This window comes from Enhydra lutris, unplaced genomic scaffold, assembly GCF_002288905.1.
Source record: "Enhydra lutris kenyoni isolate GAN:26980312 unplaced genomic scaffold, ASM228890v2 scaffoldscaffold16, whole genome shotgun sequence".
NCBI lineage: Eukaryota > Metazoa > Chordata > Mammalia > Carnivora > Mustelidae > Enhydra > Enhydra lutris.
In genome coordinates, this window is record NW_019154100.1 from 28,431,820 (window position 1) to 28,451,567 (window position 19,748).

The 19,748-nt window shown below is 42.4% G+C and overlaps 1 protein-coding gene across 1 annotated transcript in view; it reads left to right on the plus strand.

Annotated features, from left to right (window-relative positions):
- Positions 1–16,452: 16,452 nt before the first annotated feature.
- The window catches only part of LOC111147321 (cAMP responsive element binding protein 5), a 351,699-nt gene continuing 348,403 nt past the window's right edge, over positions 16,453–19,748 (plus strand). The window contains exon 1 of the mRNA XM_022503309.1: positions 16,453–16,518. Coding sequence (XP_022359017.1) covers positions 16,465–16,518 — 54 coding nt within the window. The 5' untranslated portion in view covers positions 16,453–16,464. The remainder of the gene's footprint in view (positions 16,519–19,748) is intronic.

Below are 19,748 nucleotides of genomic sequence, written 5' to 3' on the forward strand. Positions count from 1 at the left end.
TGTTCACAACCGATGTTCATGATAGAAAATATATAGAGAAATACAAAACATGGAGGCACCTGGGTGGCTCAGTCGGTTAGGTGGCCGACTCTTGATTTCTGCTCAGATGGTAATCTCAGGGTGGTGAGATGGAGCCCTGTGTTGGGCTTTGCACTCAGTGCAAAGTCTGCTTGAGATTCTCTCTCTCCTCTCTCTCTGCCCTTTTTCCTCCTCCCCCGTGCTCACACTCTTTCTCAAAAATAAATAATCATTTAAAATAATACAAGAAATGTATAACCTCATTGCCAAATGCAACCACTGTTACTCTGTTAATGTTTTACCATCTATCCCTCAAGGTATCCTTTATGTATAAATTCACAGCTTCAGATAAAACATGATTTGTCAATTGCCATAGTTTTCTTGACCAACTTTCAATGGATAAACCGAGTTTTTACATTTAAAATAATTACTCAGCTCTGTAAAAACCGAACCCATAAAACAAATCTAACCTACTGAGAGATAAAAATTATATTTGATGCACTTTCTCCATGCCAGTGAAAATGTTCTTTTAACCAATAAATTTAAAATATGGTATTTAGTAGTCCAAGTGAAAAAGTAAATAAAGTAGTTGAGATTGTCCTAAATTTGGCTATATGGGACTGAAAAGGCCTCAATGTCTTTTTTGAAAGACAAATCAAAATTAAAAAAAAAAATTAAAGGGGTACCTGGGTGGCTCAGTCATTAAGCATCTGCCTTTGGCTCAGGTCATGATCCCCGGGTCCTGGGATCCAGCCCTGTGTGGGGCTCCCTGCTCAGTGGGAAGCCTTCTTCTCCCTCTCCCTCTGCCCTTGCTTGTGTTCCCTCTCTTGTTGTCTCTCTCTCTGTCAAATAAATAAATAAAATCTTAAAAAAAAATTTTTAAAAAGACAAATCAGAATCCCTTCTGATAGGAAAAAAAAGTAATTATTATTATTATAATTACAGCTAATAATGTTTATTCAGTAGATACCAGAAATTATTCTATATTCCATATAGGATAATGAATGATTATATATTTATGTTGTATCTACATATAATCTTTAAAACAGGCCTATGAAGTAGGTAATATCTCCACATACAGGTGAGGAAACACACACAGAGAAGTTAAGTTACTTCCTCAAGGTCACAGAGCCATGGTTTGAAACCAGGCGGTGTGATCTCAGGCTGCAACTAAAATGGTGACTGAAAGAATTAATCCCAAGGTGGGCTCTTTATTTTTTCGTGTGTTCTCTCTACCTCTCCCTCCTAGGACAATATTCTTACCTGGGTGCGGGGAGTCTAGTCTTCCTTGATGCAGGAGCAAGGCTGTGCTGTTTAGGTTATGAGAAGCTTAGCAGCTACACTGTTTCGGCCTGTGTCTTGTCCTGGGATGCCTTTAACCCCTGCCACAGCCCCAAAGTAAGTTATTAGGGTCCTCATGTTTCACGTGACGATTGAGGAGCAGAAAAGTTAACTGTGTAGAGTCCCTCTCTCTATAGCCTGGAATTCTTCAGCAGTTTTCTTTAGCTCTTAGAATAAATCTTATAAATCCTACCCTTGGCTGACTTGAGGCCCGTCTGCTTGTCAGTGACTCTGGGTCCCTCTGTCCCTCACCAGTCACCCTGCGGCGTCACGAGCTTTCTTCCAGTCCCTCAGACTCGCCAAGCTCTTTGCTTTTGCAGTCCCCTCTACCTGGAACTCCCCTCGGCTTCTCTCCTCAGGCTGTTCTGGGACATTCTTCAGCACCCAGGTGGTCTGCTCTGAGAGACAGACCTGAGTGTACCTCCCGGAAAGCTTTCTCTGTCCACCTTTCTGTATCAGATTGCTCTCTAGGTGTCTTTCAGCGGACTTCCCAAATGTGCAGCTTTTCACTTGCTTGTTCACTTACTTGATTTGTGTGCTTGTGGTTTTTGCTTTCGTTTGCTCTGTGAGCAGAGGGACCTCATCTGGCTCCATTCCCACTCCTCCCCCACCCACACACCTAACGAGGTCCTCCAGAGGCATTTGCTGGAAGACTGACCAGTCTCCTGCAGGAAGACAGGGGAAATAACGAAGGAGGGTGGCTCTTGCAGCTGCCTTAAAACTCTAACCCCTGCCCTGGGCTTGGGAGGACGAGGCTTGTGCTCCGTGGTCTGCGTGAAGCGGCCAGACCAGGGACGGGAATCTGGGGTCATCTGATGAGGGAAGACAGAGGCCGCTGTCCATTGTCTGGAAGGGCCCAGCGCTGGTTTAGTAGGCCAGATGTTCTTGGGAGTGTCTCATTGTCACCTTTGGGTCCATGACCCTGGCCCATGGCAGGGGAGCCTGAAGATTCCTGACGATTGCTTTGGGGTGTGCTTTTTAAGTAGTTTGTGTGTACTGTGGGATTTGGCTCCCAACAGCCTCATTTTTAAAGGGCTATCTGGAGCTGGCTTTTGCCGTTTGTTTTTCTTTCCTTTCCCTGCCTTCGCTCACTGAACCACTTGTTTCAGGGACGCGTAGACGTCCAGGTTGACTCACTGCCTCGCGCTGACATTGAGCAAATTCTTTCGTTCTGCAAAGTCCGCACTGGCTGTTGGTGCCTAGGGGTTAAGCCTCTCTGAAGAGCTTCCTCGCTTATGCTACTCCTCTCTGAGCTTTCTTTGGTACGTTATTAGCAGGAGCGGCCTTGCAGAGATGGCTTGGCTGTGATTACCGGTTTGGGTAGGAAAGCTAGAGAATCAATGAGCTTGGACTTCGGGGCGCATGCCGGCAAATCCTGACCTCAGTGTCCGCAGGCGTTGATGGGTAACTCTTGGTTTCCAGTGAGAAAGGAGAGCCTGAATCTCGTGATGTGTGGGATGTGCCCCGTGGGGCTGTGTTTTGCAGGCAGTGAAGTTAAGGCATGCCCAGAAAAATAACATGTTTTCCTTGCCTGGTGCTTGAGCTGTTTGCCTGGTGACTGGCTGATTGGCGGTTTACGGGAAGGAGGGAGACTTTGGTTAACTTGGGTGTCCGGGGGATTGTGTGTGTGTGTGTGTGTGTGTGTGTGTGTGTGTGTGTGTGTGTAAGTGGCTGTTTCTGTTTCTTTGGAAACAGTAGAGGACTGATAAAGAAATAATGATGATACTATTACTTTCAACTTGTGTTCACGGTCTTTGAGGCATCTTACAAACATTAGCTTGATGTCACTATTTAAATAATGCCTTCACTTAGGAAAGACCAGAATGTAGGCATGCAAAGGTGGATGGGAAAACTGAGGGTTTGGGAAATAACTGGGAATTTTGCCATCCTGATGCCTATTTGAACTAGTTTATCCGGCCATGTTTCCTACAGAAGTACTCAGTGGAGAAGATAAAGCAAAGCTATATCTAATCAAGGCTTTCTTTTAACCTCAATGGAAAATGCTTTTTTGAGATTAAAAATGCCTGCCCCTCCCAAAAATAAAAAAAAATAAAAATAAAAATGCCTGACCCATTGTATGTAGTGGTACACAGGAGAGATATTTTCATTAAATAAAAATTTGAGGGGCGCCTGGGTGGCTCAGTGGGTTAAGCCTCTGCCTTCGGCTCAGGTCATGATCTCAGGGTCCTGGGATCGAGCCCCACATCGGGCTCTCTGCTCAGTGGAGAGCCTGCTTCCCCCTCTCTCTCCGCCTGCCTCTCTGCCTCCTTGTGATCTCTGTCAAATAAATAAATAAAATCTTTTAAAAAAAAAATTTGACTGTTCCCAAGCATTAAACAACTCAAAATTTGTTAAGGTTTCTACACTTTCTACACATACAGACCTTTCCACATTGGGAGGTGACCACCTGCTTTCAGGGACAGAGGTCTCAGACTATTCATATCAGACTCCCCAGCATCCCAAGGATAGGAAATGTTGCTGTTACTGAGATATCATGTGTGCACTTTCCAATTGGATGAAATGACCAGATTTTTTTTTCCACAGCTCACTTGCACAGCCAATGCCTTAGTCAAAGTACTTCTATTAAATAATACATGGGGTAATTGGGGAAGGAAAAGGAGAGAAGAGAGAGAAAGTAAGGAAGAGAGGGACTAGGAATAAGCAGTAAGGTGATAAAAAAAAAAAAAGACGTGACCTGCAAGAGAAAATTTAATAACAAAAAGAAGATTCAGTTTCTTTTTTGATAGTCCAAGTGGAGAGGGGACGATACCATCATCTCTCCTGGTCTTATTTCTAAAGACTCCGGCTCAGCCTATAAGCACCTACTGACAAGGAGGTGCTGAGTTTCCTGGCTTACCCCAGGCGCCTTCCAAACTCCACTCTTCCCTGCCTTCAGTGTGAATGGAGTCTGGACTGCAAGAACAGCATTACCAGGCACAGATGAAGAGGTGGACTTGCCCAGCAAAGGTCTTTACCTGCATTTCTGTGGTCAGGAGCAATGTTCCGGGGAGATAAACAAATTCATATGCAGTCTGGCTTTGGCTCCGCCAAGCGCAGGGCAGGGTGTCCGGTGATTTGCTCCGCCAGCAATACCCAAATTTATCCCAGAGTCAAGTGACCCATTGCCCAAGCTCATAGGTCAGCTGGTATGTCGCAGAGCTAGGGTTTGAGCACAGACCGACTCCAAAGTGTTTCTCAGCATCTCTAACTTTGTTTCCAGTTAGAAGACAAAGAAAATAATTCTACCTGGGAGCCTTCCCGTAAAAGGCTCATAGGTAATGTTTTGCTTGATAATTGCTAGATTATCAGAGAATTGTAGAAGGTCAGGCTGCCTTTAATCATCACCTTCAACACCCTTCAGAATCTTTCATCTCTTTACACGTGCTGTCAAGTGTCAGTGTAACTTTGCACTGACTGGTAACCCAGCAGGTCCATGAGCTTCCTATGAGGTGTGATGAAAACAGTAACAGTTTTTATTATATAGTGCTTTACAGTTTATCAACTGCTTCCCCAGATATCATCCTTTGGATCCCCCCAGCGTCCCTGTGAGGCAGATCATGCTGATACTATCTATAATCTCTTTTTTTTAGAAAATAATGTTCAGATATCAGTCCGATATTCAGAATAACGAGAAATAACTTGGCTGGCTCCGTAGCTCAGGGGTTGGAGGGCCGGCCTTGTACCATGCACTAAGCTGCCCGAGATCACACAGCTGGTGAGCAACAGAACTGAGATTTCATGATCAACTTTCTGATGTGAAATCTGGTCCCCTAGACACATTATTAGGTTTACCACAAATAATACAATATTACTCATCAAAACTAAAAGCAAAAGAAAGCCTAAATTTAAAAAAAAAAACACAATAAAAATTCTTATTCCTAGTTAAGAGATCACTCCATGGGGTGTGTGTGTGTAATACACATGCATGTTTAATTGGCATTCTATTATGAGAAATATTTAGCTGTGAAAGGAGATGATATGGTGTTTGATGTAATTAATGAAATAGCCTTGTGCTCTCACGGTCTCACGACTCTCATTGAACTTTGCTAAAACGACTTTTTGGCTTCGAATTCTACCTTCCTCTGTAGACGTCCGGGCAGGTCTCACCTCCCTATTGGGTGGTCAGGGCTCAGTGGACAGGTTATTTTGGCGGAGCCCTGGTACTCCTAGCTTGGGGCTTCAAGCGTGGTAGGTTCTCAGCAGCTGTGCAAGGAAAGAATGAATGAATGAGACCAGTGTCCTCGGATTCTGATCCTACCCCCAATGCATGCCAAGGTTGAATCACTTTTGAACAAGCTCTCCGTGACAGGTAATCAATCACTGTCCACAGGCCACTTTCCCTGAAGCAGTCTGTGAACAATGCTTTGTGAAGATCCCTGATCTCTGTCAAATAAATAAATAAAATCTTTAAAAAAAAAATCCCTGGATTCCTTCCTGAGCCACTGTAGTTTACCCATGTGGATTTGGGGACTTGCCCCTCCCCTTTCCCCTTTCCCCAGGCTTTCAGTGCAAATGTCTGATCGGCCTCCCTCCACATCCCCTCTGGGTGCTGCCTGCACCCTTTCCACCTTTTACTTTTTCTCTTGGAAGAGTCAGGTTCAGGGTATTTCCCAGGGCCTGACCTACACCTCCTGAGCAAAGAGACCACATTCATGCTTCGGGAGGGGCCCTCAGTTTTGGAGAGCGGGGCATTCCCTTTCTGTGCTGATTTGGAGTGTTGACTGAAAAATGGTGCTGTTGTCTGGGGCCCGAGCCCTGGGGGAGAGAAGGAGTTGGCCCCTGCGTTTGTTTGTGAATGGCTCGGACCTTTTGATGAATTGGGAGTCTGGTACAGCGTAACCTCTCGTGGGTGGTGGTTCAAGGAAAAGGCCTTTTCTTTCCGTGTCCTTTTTCCAGGGAGTTTTAGTGGATTTGTAGACTTTAGTGAGTGACTCTTTTGTTTAATAGGAAGTTGAGAAAGGCATTAAGGACTTTTCTAGCCCACGGAAACGATTTAGTGATCCTTAAAAAATACAGCTTATTTCTGTACTTCTAAAATACAAATTTAATGATCCTTAACTGTGGTGGCCTTTGTGCTGAGAGGCGGACTCGGATTTTCTTATTCTGCCCCTTGCGAGCTCAGTATTCTCCTCTGGATGACATTAGGGACAAGGCATCGGTTTTGAGGGTTGAAGCAGTTTATGGGGTTGAAATCATCTCTGTAATGTGTTTATGAATATATACATATAAACACACACCCCAACTCCTCAGTAAGAAAATAGGCCAAGAGAAAAAAAAATTAAGTGTGTGTGTGTGTGTGTGTGTGTGTGTGTGTGTGTATTAGGCTTATTAATTCATTTTCTTAATAGGAAGTTGGTTAGGAGGCCAGTGTTCCCTAATAAGTGTGCTGTGAGCTGATGCTGATGGTACCAGCAACGTGAAAACAGAATCTAGAAGCTTGTGGTGTTCTGTCCTTAAATTTTAAAAAGAAAAGAAAAACATGCTCTTTTGGATGGGACTATCCTCAGCAATAATATAAAATCAACAGGCAATTATCAGGAGTGAAAAGACATCTGAGCAAGAGCCCTGTTTCCACCTTGGGCCAATGCTTTATTTTGCTTCTGTTGAGTCAACACTGCTTAAAATGGTGTGGTAAGTTAACTGGAGAGTGGGGACTGGAGGGAGCCAAACCAGGTACTTTATTAAAAAACAAACAAACAAACAAAAAAAAACAACAACAAAAAAACCCCTCGGCTTTTTTTTTTTTCCCCCTTCTACCAGCTTACTTATCTGACTGCTCTGTGGATTGAACCTGAAAGGGTATGCTTATGCTTCGTTCAAATTTCAGCAACAGTCCCCACCCCTGCTTCTCTCGGAGAGGGAATGAGAGTTTCACACACTTTTTTGAATATTCATAACGTTTTCGTTGGCATCGAATTTAGCCCCATCCTAAGCGTAACTGTGTTTGAGTTCTTAGGAGCTCTTTGGAAAGTATAGAGAGGTGGATATGCATTTAGTCCCTTGTGCTCATTTCTTCTAGTGTGTGCTGGGTTTGTTTTTATTGTTCACTCCTCACTATTCCCTTACCTGCTTTTTATCTGTGGACTGGGGGTGGCGTGGGCCAGGGGGCCGTGGTGCTCATAATATTGTTACTCTCGCAGAGCCTGCACCGTCAGTGTAGGGTTGGGAGACTTGAGTGCTGCCCTGTGCTCTCAGATCTGCATGTTGCAGAATATCTCCGAGCCTTGCCCTCCACCCGTGAAATGCCAGTGGGGACCCCTAGGAACGGTGGCAACTGACAACTGGCCTCATATATTTCTGCATCGCCTCACCAGACCATGCAAAGAAAAATGCCTTCTCTGGGAACACGGATGAAAACATGCCTTTTGCTAGTATTCAGAAAGGCACCCCTGTTAGAGTGATGACAGCACCGTCAGCTGACATTAGGGTTTTGCCTTCACATGGCCTTTAAGTGACCTGCTAGTACTGTCAAATGTTTACAGGCTTGACATTTGAAATACAGTGTGTTAGGAATCTGAAGCAAGTCTCTGAGCGTATTTTGACCTTGTATATGACACCGTGAGATGTGGTGGGCTCCGCGCACAACTGCTGACCCGGGGAACACCCAGCTTTCTGCTGGAGTCAAGGGCAAAAGTATCTCGTTCCATATGGTCATTCACAAATGTCTTTTTTTTTTTTTTAAGATTTTATTTATTTATTTGACAGACAGAGATCACAAGTAGGCAGAGCAGCAGGCAGAGAGAGAGGGGGAAGCAGGCTCCCCGCTGAGCAGAGAGCCCGATGCGGGGCTCGATCCCAGGACCCTGGGATCATGACCTGAGCCGAAGGCAGAGGCTTAACCCACTGAGCCACCCGGGCGCCCCACAAATGTCTTTTAATAGTAGGTCAGTAGTCGTAATTTTATGATGAAACAGCCTCTTGCCAGGCCCTGTAGAATGTAGAGAGGTCTGGCATGACCACCACTGTGTTTATATACAGTCTCACATTTTGTAGTTCAGATTCATGCACAAGAGGGAAGCTCAAGGTTTCAAGTATTACTTCAGCTCATACCTCAGGTGGACTAACCCTATAGTATTGCTTGGAGATGCAAGGATACTTGGATAGAAAGAGATACAAAGGAAACTGTTCTACCCCGTAAAAATCACTTGAATGTGAACAAAGAAAACCAACTAGAAATTTGTGATTTTCTAGGCTATTTAAAAATATTCATTGTTTATAAAAAGTTTAAAAACCAGTGTACCCAGAATGTCTTACAAACTACCCTGAGGCAGAGCAGAATTATTTGGGATGTGCTCTAATTTCAAAAAGGCAGATTTTACTATAGTAGAGCAAGAAAGGAGCAGAAAAATCTATACTGCTTTTTCCTGATTTTCTACAGGCAAGCCGCTTTTGATTCACAGAAAAAAGAGATCCAGTTTTGCATTTAATCTCTTTCTGTTAGAGTTTTTCCTTTCAGGATTTCAGGGGGCAAGTGTTTTTAAATTGTAGTGGCAGACTTTCTGGAAAGGTAAAGAGACAATGTCAACTAAACCCCAGATCACCTCGCATTCCAATTTAACTTTTTTCCTTCTAGTGCATTCATTCATTCATGGGAGCAGGTAAACAGGAGGAGTTTGCTGCCTTCAGCATGTCTTCCGAGGAACAAATCAAGTGATTTGGTTACATTTAATATTTCCTGAGAATCTCTATCCTAGTGTTTTGTTAACCACACGCATGCCAAATACCTTTTTTTTTTTTTTTTTGGAGATGGAGTTTGTCCTGCAAAAACAAACAAAAAGCCAAAAAAAGGAAAAACAACAACAAAACATGAGAAAAAACAACACATGTGCAAAAGCTCTGCTTCATGGGAGCAAGAAGAGGAATAGGACCTAAACTCCCACTCTCAGGGACAGACACCCACACTGCAGTGTCTTATTCAGCTCTGCACGTCTAATGCCCAACACCGATGCTTACTTAGCAAATACATTCTGAACTATTGAACCCATAGATAGGAAAGCTGTAAGACAGGATTGTGCAAAACATAAGTAGAAATTAGCCAGCAACTATGAAAAGAGGCCTCATATCCAAAGAAACATATGGAAGACTTGAAAAAAAAAAAAAGAAAAAAGAAAGAGGAATCTAACATATGAAAACCCAATACCACTGGAATGTTTTTTCATACACAGTATAAGCGCCACATAAATAAAACCACAAACCTCTTCAGAAGTCCATGAGAGGACGTGAGCCCCCAACACTCTCATCGTAGGGCCTCCTTTGGGAAGTAAAGCCTGGGGCCTGGGTGAGTTTCCAGGGACAAAAGCTGTTTGGAAAACTTCCTCCTGGGAACAGTGGACCTAGTTCAAAGGGGACTTTGGACAACCCCTTAGCGTAGCGTGATGCTGTTGTGTGAAATAATCCTAACGAAGTTTCTGATTCAGGTTGTAAGATCTGAACTTTGGGAGGACCAGTGGATGGTGAATGTCTTTTAAGGGCGGTGATTTGCTGGTTTGAATGGAAGGGTAATACGTAACCGGGGCAGTATGTGTCAAGTTTAGGACTTCCGCGGAAGAGTTCTAGCTGTAGACTGCCCAGCAACACATCTGAGTCTCGCCAAGTTCTGTTGAAATTTTCACATAGAAGGTATGGTCCCACTGTCACTCTTGTTCCCGGTGTAAATCTGGTTTGAAAATTGCAGCATTCAAGGCGTTTCAAGCTTGAGGGCTGAAATGTCACTTTAAAAGCGGGGGTGGGGGCGGTGGGGGTGTGTGTGAAAAAGGTCACACAGCTGCAAATAATAATAGCCCAATGAAATTCAGATTCTAGCTGCAGCCCACTTCAAGAATAACACTGAGACAGGAAACAAGTGTACTAGATCTTTTTACCAGTGAGGCTATGTAAGAACACATCTGATAAAATGTGTGTGCGCGCATGTTCATGTGTGTATGAGACAGGCACACAAAGAGAGACAGCGAAAGATGTACATAACAAGACAAATAGAGACGCAGAGCAATAGGCACAAAAAGAGAGTTTTGGAGAACAAAGATATACACAGAAGAAAAGAGAGATACACACAGAGGCACGGAGAGAGATGCAAAGACACACAAAATAATTGATTTTCTTGGACTTAAAGGGTGTTTATTTTTCTATTTGAAGTTACGATATTAAGGTTAGAAAACTAGAAGTATATTTGAGATAAAAGGATTTACTTTAGTATCATTTTGCAGTTAGCTTCCGTAGCTTACTTTTTCCAACGGTAGGTCTTTGAATGGTCTGATTTTATAGGGTTTTACTGAAATGGTCCTGTTTTACAGATGAGTGAATAAGGTAGTGAAAGATAACAATGTCCCTCACAAAGAAAGAAAGTTCTTACCCCCAAACTGAATATATAATTCCCTTCCAGGAGCTAGGCAGGCATTGGGAAAACCATCCTGCCTCCTTGCTGTTAAAGTAGAATCAGACATCTCAGAATAAAATAATTTAGAGCGCATTTTTGGTGCATTTATTATTGTCATGTGAGGCTGTTTGCCTTTCTGGCCAATACATTGAGAGAAATATTTGCTTTTTTCACCCTCAGAAACACGAAGTACAAATTTGCTGTGCAGTTAACTAATTTAGTTAACAAGCAACTTCTGTTTTCAGAAAAAAAAAAAAAAAGACTGATCTGAACTCCCACACAGTGTGACTAATTCAGGATGCTCCTGTTTGTAAGCTGTCCTTGGCACTTTAGGAAGGACTCATTTTCCCCTCTAGAACCCCTTCTGCAGTCTCGTAACCTCAGCAAGGTAGTGAGGTCTCTTTCACATGAGTCCTGACAAGAAGGCTCTTTCCACACTCATAGTAGGCCAATAAATGCTGACAGATGTTGTTAACATCATTCTTAAAATTTGAGCCCTGCCCCCTTCAGATCTATCATGCATTGATGGTCAGCTTAAAAACGGCATAGATGATGGGGACGCGTCAGTATTATTATTAGTGCTCATTTATATGCACAACTTCAGTTTATAGCTTTGAAGTTTCCATAACTTTCTGTGTTGACAAAAGTGCATAAGGATTTTCAGGTGAAAACAACAGTGTTAATGTCTTAATATTCCAAATCCTGCATCACTGTATGACTCCATCTGCTGTTTTCAAAAGAAATTTGTGCCGTTCTAAGATTGGAGATCAAAGATTGGAGTTGGATGGTAACTAAGGATCAGTAAGCGCTTCCAATGATGTAGACAGGGAAGCAGCGCTCCTGGCTGATTTCAACAAACCGAGATGATGGGGTTCTTTTCCTTTTGAGCTCTGTTGTTGCCCTTGTTTAAAATACATATTTACGGTATTTGGTGCAGACTCTCCACGTTTTTAGTAACATTTGTTTTTTGCAATATTTGCCTTTCATGAAATGGTAATCCCAAGTATATCTCTAAAGGCCCAGCAAAGCATTTGAGTGGATTGCATCAGCCATTGTGGAAGATTTCCCATTTTAGACCAGGAGGAATTTGTGGGGTCAAACGCTGAACAATGAAAGAGATTCTTGCTCATTTCAAGGCCAAGGAATCCAGTGGCAGTTGAGGGTTTGAATTGTAAATCAAGCCTGTCATCTCCTTGTCAACTAGGAAAAACCTCTACTCACTGTATGCACTACTAGGGTTTGTTATTCGGGTTTTGTGTTGTTTTCCAAAAATTTGAAGGGAAATTAGACTCATAGGCATTTGGTCTAAGTGAGCATTGAATCTGAACTTTGGAGAAGAGGAAGAAAAAAATAGAACTATTTAGAAACTCCTAAATGATTAGACAGTGTCTGCCACAATTATGACTGTATCTAACCAAATGTATGGGGTCACTCAGTATTTCTCAATGGGTACTCTGTGGGGATCACAAGGAGCCAGTCCATGGCTAACAGGCTGGACTTTGCTGGCTTCACTGTCCATGGCAATACTAACAGACTGAATTTATAATGAACGAATACATTTGCTCGTGACATTTAATGAAAACTAGCCTCGTCTCGTTGTTTTCACCAAAAGCCATTTCAACATTTTTTTTTCCCCCACAAACTCTGGTGCAACTTCTTCTCTGGTCCTAACCAAGAATGGGGGGAATAAGGGGTCTGCACAACCTCTTGCCTTGCTGAAAACTTGGTTCTGGGCCAAAAAGCTTGAGAACCACTGCCTTAGGAGTGGAGAAAAGGCACGCTGTTTGGGGTGGTTTATGATGATGATTCAGGATTCATTATCCATTCCACAAATATTTATTGAACGCCTACCACGTCAGCTCGATGCAGTGGAGCCTGGGGTATGGCAATTGCCAAACAAAACTCGGTCCATTAAAATGTCCCAGCTGGTAAAACAACAGAATGGGAAATCAGAGGATGAGGCCTGACTTCTGAGGTCTTAATGCGGAACAACGTGGCCAAAATCATGGCTGGGGGATTTGCCCCACTTGATGGATGATGCAAGAGTATTTGCAGGGCTTTCGGAGGAGTCTGTTGAGAGAATAGTTATTACACTATTTGCTAGGAAAGAACTTTAATAATAGGCCATAAAAATAGGCCAATGGTCCTTCACTAATACATCAGACCAGATCGTACTAGTTGATAAAAGTAATGAAACCTGTGTGGTAGAGTGGTACCATTTAGTAAAACTATCGCAAACACCCACGCGGCAAGGAATGAGCAAGGGCGTGCTGTTTGCAGAGGGCGAAATGTGGGAACCGCAGTGCATCAAAATAAAGCAGTTGAGGTTCACACACTTATATATACACACCCACTCACCTCAGACTTTATTAATCGCTTAAGCCCATTTTATTTTAGCAACTGTCGTTTTACCTTAGGACTTTTATTCCAACACTGTGTTGCCAAAGCATTTGGTCCATGGCATCCGTAGCGTGTAATAAATGGATACCAATTCATTCATGTTTAAAAAATACAGTAGTAGGTAGGGGCTCCTGGGTGGCTCAGTCGTTAAGTGTTTGCCTTCAGCTCAGGTTATGATCGAGCTCCCTGCTCGGCGGAAGCCTGCTTCTCCCTGCTTGTGTTCCCCTCTCACTGTGTCTCTCTCAGTCAAATAAATACAATCTTTAAAAAAAAAATACAATAGTAAAATGACAATGATCGCTCAGCTGAATATATTGATGACGGAAATCTAAACTATTTGAAATCTGACTATATTTCTCAGATTAGTCATATTCCTCTAAATGTAATATCATACTCTGAGGGCTCAGTAAGGCAGAGTAAATCTGCATGCCTGGAGCTTATTCTTTCTTCAAGCATCAACACTGTAGAATAATTTGGTGGTATTCACTGTGGCTCATGTGTACATTACACCGTGGTTACAGCCCATGGTAACCAATAATTAAGATAAAGCAGCTAATGTTGATATCAAGCAGAAATGCTGTACTCCTACCATTATAGGCTTGGATTTATGGGGAAAGTCAGCATTTTGGTGAAGTAGGTTTTGGGGTAGAGTTGTGATTATGGTAGAAAAATGCTTTCTTTCCACCCTTACCTGGCAGGGCTTGGCCGAGCTCTTTCCTCACTTTGGATTTTTGATGAATCTCTTTTAACCTTCAGTAGTGGTACTTCCAATCTTGACCACTTCCATTAATTAGGCACTAATCTAATTATTATCACTAATTACTACTTTTAGCTGTATACCATAAATGTATTTATATGGAACTTTCCCGTTTTACTATCAGGTAATCTTAATATTGGTTAGTAATGTTACTAATGTTGGCATTCTTTGGTTACGTTAGCAACTAAAACTCTTCTGTGGTAGCTGAGAAAGACTCACCTTATAGCAAATTCTCTTTTTAATAGGGAAGAGTTAATGTTAGTACTGGTAATGTTAGTACTGGTAATACTTGCTCACAGAACCTCCCCTGCCCCACCTCCAAACACCACACACTTAAATATGAAGACCTTTCTCCTTAATTCGGGCATGTCTTACAGGCCTCCGAACTGACCAGTGTGATTTTATGCTAAGTGAAATAAGTCAATCAGAGAAAGACAACTATCATATGATCTCTCTGTTATGAGGAATTTTGAGAGGTAGGGGGTCGTGGGGGATAGGGAGGGAAAAAATGAAACAAGATGGGATCGGGAGGGAAATAAACCATAAGAGACTCTTAATTTCAGGAAAAAACCTGAGGGTTGCTGAAGGGGAGAGGGATGGGAAGGATAGGGTGGCTGGGTGATGGGCATTGGGGAGGGTATGTGCTGTGAATTGTGTAAGACTGATGATTCACAGACCTGTACCCTGAAACAAATAATACATTATATGTTAATTAAAAAAAAAAAAGAAATGAAGGAGCTGAAGATTATGTTCATAGGCTTATTGTAAAGAAGGGAAAATTGAGGTCGAAAGCAGTTAAATGACCAGGCAGTGTAGTTAAGCAGATCATGGTCACAGAGACAGAAATGTTCCAGGAAAGCATTTAAAAATTTACTAGAAAAACAAAGCATATTTAATTAATGGATAACCCAATTACTCTGTGTTTTTCTATCTTGGATCAAAATCACTTTCTAACCCTTTATTTTGAGGCTTAGATGTAAGCCAACCTTCACGGGGGAGAGTAGAGATGCTTTGTGATAAGTGATGGCAAAATCAAATGAATAAAGAGATTTGAGAAATTATTTTAATTACTCATGACTCTCCTCAGACAAGGACAAGTGGGAAGCTTCTAAAGATATTTGTGTTTTTCGCTTATTCTAAATGTAATAAAGTAATTTACACAATGTGTGCCTGATCCAGGAAAGCTGTAAAATTATGCTGAGTTACTGTGTTGGTAGGTGATGGGTGAGTGGGCTGTCATTCCAGACATAGAGTGGAAAGGGTCGTACTTAGTAAAAATTGTATAATGAGGAGGCAGCGTGAAGAAGAGTTTGCGTGTGTAAATTTGTTTTGTTCTTTAATATCTGACTAGGAGTGTTATCTAAGGCATGTCTTTTTGCTTTGCCTTTCAGGAAAGTGAAAGCATGCACCTATTCCCCAAAGAAAGTCTGTTAGTGTTTGGGGGAAGGGTATAGTGACGACAGAATAGCACTGGGGTTTTTTGCACGACAGTAAAGCTTCCTTGGAGGAAGGGTAGCTATTTCTTGAGTAGAAGCAGAGTTCCCTCTTTCCAGGGTGAAGGTGACTTGCGATTCCTTTGGTATCACCTACAGACATCATTTTAAGGAAGCAAAATCCTTCCTGTGCTTCAGAGATAAAGCAATAGTTTTTAGTCCCTCGATAGAGCCATGTCCCACCAGCAGCCCATGTAGCTTATTTAAACTCAACTGTAAAATTAGCAAAAAGTAAGATTTAGAAAATGGTTTAAATTGTGAAACTTAAATTTCCATAGTATTTTGTGATGTTTAAAAATTTTTTTTATGTAAAAAAAGCCATAAAAACCTGTGAACATCTCTGGAGTCATTTGAGAACGTTCCTATAATGAACGCCTTTGTTTTGTCAAAAAGCATTGTTTTATGTTACTGTAGGTTAGTGACCATGTGTGTACTTATGTCAGTTTTAGGGAAGACTTGTAAAGGTAATTTTGATGACGCTCAATTTTTGCCTAATAAACTTACCTTAGAACCTACTCCCTACATAAGAAGGGAGCACACTGGAATGTAACATGGGACAGAGACTATAACATAAGGTTTCTCCCCACATCCCAAAGACTGGCAGGGTGATCGTGGCTGAATTATTGGACCGCTGCTCAGGTTGGTCACCACACTGGTGCTAACCCTGTTTATTGTCCCCTCCCTTGCTTTTCTAAGTAGCCAGCTCCAAAGGACAGGTGTGAGCTTTGCTTTGGAATCTTCTTGCTCAGGTGCAGTCTTACGGGTAATAACACAGTCCAGGTGGTTTTCCAGAGGCAGAATTTCTGCTGCAACAGCCCCATGGCATTTTTCTTCAAAGTACAATAAATCTACACTCAGGCAAACAATAGGAGCGCAGTCGGCAGAAAGCCTGGCGAACTTCAGCAAGGCGGGACCCAGGCTTGCGTTCATGTTTATCTTGTCTAATTTGGGGATTGGCATAGAAAGGGGCTCCGAGCAATTGCCTTTCTCAAGTTTCTTAGGTAGAAGCAGGGGATATTCATGGATTTCTGTTTTCCTTCCTCCCTCTCCCCCTGTCCCTACAGATTTATGAGGAATCCAAGATGAATTTAGAGCAGGAGAGGCCATTCGTCTGCAGTGCCCCGGGCTGCTCTCAGGTGAGTGTGGGGATCCTTTGGTCTGTTCTGCCAGGGATGTAGCTGCCTTTTGACGGGGAAACAGCTCTCACTTGGCAATCTCGCCTGCTGTAGGCTTTGTTTCTTCACTAAGATATTGTGAGAACCCCCTCCACCATCACTACCACCACGGCCGCATCATCTTCATCACCATCTTCCTCCTCATTATTACGATTTTCTACTTTGAATAGTTTGAACTGCTTCCCTCACAGCCCCTGAAATACATCAGCATTAGCCATTTCCATCCTTAACTTTTCCCTTGGAAGTCAGCCAGACACATCCTGCCCACCAGATGTTCAGGACTGTTATTTCAGAAAGGGGAGGGAGGATGCTGCTTTTACAATAGTCACTTGATACGGGGCCTCTGGATTACTGGTGAAACAGCTCATCATCAGAGTTGAATTCTGTTTTTTGTTTTGTTTTCCTCTTTGAGAACAATAAGCCCCCTGTAACTTTTCTAGAACCCACAGTTTTTCCATTTATCTAAACTTTAAGAGGGGAAGTCAGCATGCCGTGCTAGAGAGTAAACCTATTTGCCTCCAAAGGCTCCCATCAAGTGGAATCATTGCGAGGATTAGAAGAGATATTGCACGTATTTCGTGTAAGGACCGCACATAATAAATGCTCAATTAACATTCACCGTTGTTACTATTACTGCTGCTGTAATATGGGCCACGCGGCAGAAATTCCCAAGCTTGGCACTGGTAACTCTTGGGGCAGAATAATTCCTCGTTGTGAAGGGCTCTCCTTGCATCACAGGATGCTTGACAGCATCCCTGACATCTACCTTCTAGGTCCCAGGGGCCACTCCCCAGCTGTGAAAACCAAAAATGTCTCCAGGCATTGCTAAATGGCCCCCAGTTGAGAATGACTGCCGCCTGATGATTTTGCGTTTTGACTTTAGTTTTGCTTTTTTAAAATCCCTTCTCCTTTGGGGGGCCCCCTGATTTTTAGCTGATGCTCTCCCATTCCATTTTATGTGTTGCTGTAAGCTGTCTTTTCTCCTGTTTGGAATCAGGCAGGGTATAAATAAATAATGCCACAGACATGTGGTCACTGGTGTCAGACGCTGCTAGAGCCGGGACAGTGAGAGACTGAGCAGAAGCTGTTGGGTTTGGCAGTTGGGTCCTGGCGGGTGACCTATGAGAGAGGAGTCCGGGTGGGGGCTAGGTTGGAAGGGATTAATGAGTGAGTGGGTGGTGAGGAAGTGGAGGTGGCCAGCATAGAGGACTCTTTCAAGAGCACTAGGGAATGATGGGAAACAGTGATATAATGGTAGTCTGGGAAGGAAGCAGCCTTCATTTTTAAAATGAAAGGCTAGCTGGGCAGGATTTAGTCAAGGGCAAGGAGAAGTGAGCATGCTGGATTGAAGATCCACAACCGAAGCACAAACCCCCAGAAGACAAGGGTGTGCAAGAGCCCATGAGGGAGAAGGGGGTGCTATTCCTCTGAGGCAGGAAGGAATGGAAGCAGCACTATGAAGTTATACGCAAATTCTGAGGTAGAGACAGTAGTGAAGGTTGAGGAGTGCATTTCTAATGACCTTGAACTCAGGGAAAGAACAGGTCATTTCCTTGAGAAGGCTGTGAGTGAACTGGTTGGACAAAATGAGAATTGAGGATTTCCATAGTTTCTTGGTTTTAAGGAAAAACTCCAAGCCTTTCCCCCCAACCCCTTGTGAAGCTGCATCTAAAACTTGATTTTTTTTTTAAGGTGAAAGTGTTTCTTTTTCTGACAAGTTGGTTAAAAAATGTGTGCATCTTTCAATTTGAAGATGCATTAGAATTGAGGAAATGTAGCAGTTGACTAGTGATTCCAAGGGTCTCTTGGTGGGGTGTTAGCAAATCACAATTAAGTCCATTGTTATAATCATGGCATTTACTGTAGTGACCTTCCAGAATCTGGGGACCTGCATGGAGAAGAAATGATGGCTGGGGATTGGGAAGGGGAGTTAATGTGAGTTACTAGTGCCTGTGCTACTTTGGCAGTGATGGAAGGATATTTCCCCCTTTTCCCTCATGGAAAGAAGCTCTGCGCTATTAGGAATGGTCTACAATACCAGGAAGTTTTTTTGTATGCAGCTTTGTTCCAGGAGTAAAGAGAAGCTTCTCTTGCTCTTCCTGAGCACACAGAGTCCATTGTTAATTTCACCACTCCTTTTCCCTTGGCGTGAACATGCTTTGAGTTCAAGGGGTCTCTCTCAGCTGTGTATCTGTCATAGACTGGACATCTTGGTTACATAAAATTTGCTGCTCTTTTCCTGCTAAATTAAAAAAGCCCTGTGATGTCCTGTGTTGTCTCTTTGAGGAGGTATTTATAGTTAATATGACATATTATGGAAATTATTATTATTTAGTAAGTAATCAGGTTAATATTCTGTTTATTTTATGGAACCAAAAAGTGGCTTACAAATACGAAATGTAGGATACTACCATGTTGTTTCTAGATTATATATATCCCAATAAAAATTATAATATGGATTTTAACAGAAAGACTAAGAAGTTTAACTTGTCTCTAAACCACACATGGTAGTGTCCTATTTTTGATGTAGTCATTATAAGGTGTGATAAAGGAGCAAGAGAATAGATGAAGCTGCAGCAAAACCCCATGTCATTATAAATCAGACTTCTATGTAGTTAGAACTTGATATTGTTGCCAGGCTTTGCAGAGTCTATATGCTCCAATTTATATGATACAAATGACAAATAACTAGGTGATATTTATTCCCCAAACTACTTTCAGAATATTCCAGAGGATTTAGCCCAGTGAATTCCCTCATTCATATGAACACAAATCTGTACTATTTGCAGAGAAGATTTCTACCACAGTATATAATGGTAATTGAAACTTCTAATGACTATCCTGAGGAAATGCGAAGCTCTGGGAGACTTTCTAAATTGTCAAAGATTCAGAAATGTTCAGCAGAGTTTATTGTCTTTTGTTGTGTTTTCATTTGACCTTGGTAAAGCAGATGCTCTGTTAAGTTCAGCTATTAAAACCTACCAGCCTGAGTCAGGAGAGGCTAGGATGTGCTGCAATAACAAATCAACCCAAAGCTTCAGGGCTTCAAACAGCAAAGTCTTATTTCAATTGCCAGGCATACATTTCTATTGTAACTTGGCAGGACCCTCTTCGTAATCATCTAGAATTCAGAAATGCTCTTCGTAAATCTTCAAAGCTTTAGGATAATTGAGCAGTCACTATTTCTAGTA